The 2,943-nt window shown below is 35.5% G+C and overlaps 1 protein-coding gene across 3 annotated transcripts in view; it reads left to right on the top strand.

Moving 5' to 3' along the window:
• Positions 1-2,943, top strand: part of gdpd4a (glycerophosphodiester phosphodiesterase domain containing 4a) — a 13,897-nt gene that overhangs the window by 8,637 nt on the left and 2,317 nt on the right. For all 3 annotated transcript variants that reach the window (XR_003049591.1, XM_025055137.1, XM_025055136.1), the window contains exons 9-14: positions 1-40; positions 220-302; positions 830-980; positions 1,239-1,457; positions 1,798-1,955; positions 2,162-2,309. The exon at positions 1-40 is cut by the window's left edge and continues 136 nt beyond it. Coding sequence is in view for 2 of the 3 variants with exons in the window: in XM_025055137.1 (XP_024910905.1) it covers positions 1-40; positions 220-302; positions 830-980; positions 1,239-1,457; positions 1,798-1,955; positions 2,162-2,309 (799 nt within the window). In the remaining variant the exon portion in view is untranslated. The remainder of the gene's footprint in view (positions 41-219; positions 303-829; positions 981-1,238; positions 1,458-1,797; positions 1,956-2,161; positions 2,310-2,943) is intronic.

Here is a 2,943-nt window from a genome sequence, read left to right as displayed (position 1 = left end):
TCCGGCGCCAGAGCTCCTCGGTCACAGGGGAGCACCAATGGTACAACTGAACTAAACAGTGACGTAGTTCTAGATTTATTTAGTCTCCAATCTGTCTTCATTATTTTTTTACATTGTTTTTTTTTACATGTTTCTGTGATCTGAAGGATGAGATGTAGAAAACATTTAAGGTGTGCATTGTCAGTTAAAGAAGGATTCTGTCTCACTGTGCTTGTGCAGCTCGCTCCAGAGAATACTTTAATGTCATTTGAGAAGGCAGTGGAAGCTGGAGGACAAGGACTGGAGACCGACGTCACCATCAGGTATTGTCCTGTCTCACCTACGGTGATGTTTGCATGGTTTCCTGTGAAATATTATTAAAGTGGTGTTGATGAAGAATTTTTGCATAAATGGTTTTGACAAAATTAGCTTGTTATGAAAATGTCTCTAGATAGATATACAAAGATGGATAGATGTCATATGTCAACTGTGAACTGAGGTTAATTCTCTGCCTTGGTGCTAGTTGCACTAATCAGAAGCTAGAATGCTACAGTAGGTGCTTAGTTGATTCAGGCCATGTACAGTAAATCCACTTAGTTGTTGTTCATACATTAGCCTATAGCTGACTGTTAGCGTGCAGAAATAGAGATTACTGCCGTTAGTAGGTTATTCTTTAAGGTACAGAAGGTGAGTCTGACCATTCAGTGTGTGATAGAGTGGAACTGTGTGTGTGTTGGAATAGTTTTGTCCTAATATAGAGAAGATGCAGGGTCAGTTTACTGCATGTATGCATGACACCTTAAAAATAACAACATATGTTTAAAATAATGATCTCTCTCTCTCCCTGCAGTTATGATGGTGTTCCATTTCTCATGCATGATGCCACTTTAAGAAGAACTACAAATGTTGCTGAGGTTTTTCCAAATCGTACTCACCACGATGCCTCCATGTTCACCTGGGCTGAGCTGCAGCAGCTAAATGCTGGTGACTGGTTTTTATCGGTGAGACAAATTAGAAGTTGGTTTAGTTAATGAGAAATTCTTCATAAAGATGAGAAGGATGTGACTTTAGTGAGGTCATTTTTTTAAGTGCATTTTTTCCCTGCCTCTTGCCTCATATATTTGATTGATAGTCATCTGTTCATTATTCATTATAAATTGTGTTATTTCTATAAAGGCAATGCCATTTTAAGCTATCTTTTCAGTTGTTCTTTTTTATCAGAGGATTCATTTTTATTAAATACATACATCTCTTCACAGAGGGATCCGTTTGGTACTGTGTCATCCCTGTCAGATGTAGACCGCTCTCGAGTCCAGAACCAATCAGTTCCCTCACTGGCTCAGTTTTTGGAAGTGGCAGCTCAGAGCAGCAAACTAGTACTTTTTGACCTGCGGAAGCCACCGTCCAGTCATCCCTACAGGGACTCCTACATCAACAGCACTCTGCAGGTGGTGCAGGATCACATCAACTCCTCCCTGGTAACTATGGCCAAGAGTTTTGTTGTAGAATAGAACTTTTGATTTGTTTGTGACAGGCTTGTGGTTTTTGAGCTTTATAAGCTTGAAGGTTGACAGGCAAGACATAACATTTAATTTTAATTAACTTGGCAAATCCGAGAGATTTGATGATTTAAATCTAAGGTCTTTTTTGATTATTTGGTGTTTATTTTTGTATTCATGTGATTTTATATATATATATATATATATATGTATATATATATAATATATATATAGATATATATATAGATATATATGTATGTGCATCACTTGCAGCAATGGAGTTTTCATGTCCTAGTTCACATGCCATACATGTGTGCAGGTGCTGTGGCTGCCGTCCGAGGACAGAGAGTTTGTCCACACGATAGATCCAGACCTTCAGCAGACCTCTGGAGTAAAGGCTTCTATTCAAGAGCTGACTGACAGCCACATCACTAGACTAAATCTTCACTACAGCACCATGTCTCAACAACAAATAAAGTACATATACAAAATTCTGCATTTTTTATATTTAATTAGTATTTATTGTACAGTAATTTTCACAGTTGTGTAAAAGGAGTTTATTCACTCTCATTCACACTAAATTCAGTCCACGTTTTATGTATATAAAACAAAGACAAATGTTAAAATGTTCAGCCATTGTTATGTATATACACTCACCATCATTTGTCTCTGTCTTTATTTAGGAAGTACCAGTCAGTGAACATCAGCACTAATCTCTATGTGATCAGTCAGCCGTGGCTCTACACTCTGGCCTGGTGCGCAGGTGCTCAGTCTGTGACATCCAACTCCATCCACATCCTGTCCAGTATTAACAAGCCACTCTTCCTTATGGTAAGTAAAATCAAGTCCTTAGTATTTGGTCAGAAACCATTTTCACTGTCAAGTCTTATCAGTTTTACCTGTATTGTCCAAATTCACAAAACACATTTTTTCTAAAGGAACTGTAAGCCTTTGGGATGAAAATGATGTCTCAAAATGATGAGTAGAATTAGTTTTGTAAATATTACATCGATGTGGATTATCATCCAGAAAAAAAATCAAAATTTTATCTTTCTCCACATTTCTCATCAAAATAGTATTTTGAAAAAAGTTTAGAAAGTTTTTTTTGAAAAACTATAAAAAAAATTTTTTTTAAATGGTCAGATGTTGAAAAGTTTTGATGAAAATCATTGGAAAAAACATTTTTCAAAATTTTCTGTCAAAATGTGAACTTTTTGTCATTTTTTTCATGTCAAAACTAAAGAATTTCAATGAAAATTTTTGTAAAATTATTTTTCAAAATCTCATCTTTTCCTGTATGTTTCTCTAAAATTAGGGCATATAGAGAACATTTTTAGAAATGTATTTTTCTAAAACATTCTGTCAAAATGTGAACTTTTCAAGTCATTTTTGGTCAAAAAGTACGAATGATGAATTTTTTGTAATTTTGTAAAAGAAATTTAGATTTTTCCACGATGGTAAGGCT

This window comes from Cynoglossus semilaevis, chromosome 4 (genome assembly GCF_000523025.1).
Source record: "Cynoglossus semilaevis isolate Cse_v1.0 chromosome 4, Cse_v1.0, whole genome shotgun sequence".
NCBI lineage: Eukaryota > Metazoa > Chordata > Actinopteri > Pleuronectiformes > Cynoglossidae > Cynoglossus > Cynoglossus semilaevis.
This window is presented reverse-complemented; position numbering and strand designations above follow the sequence as displayed.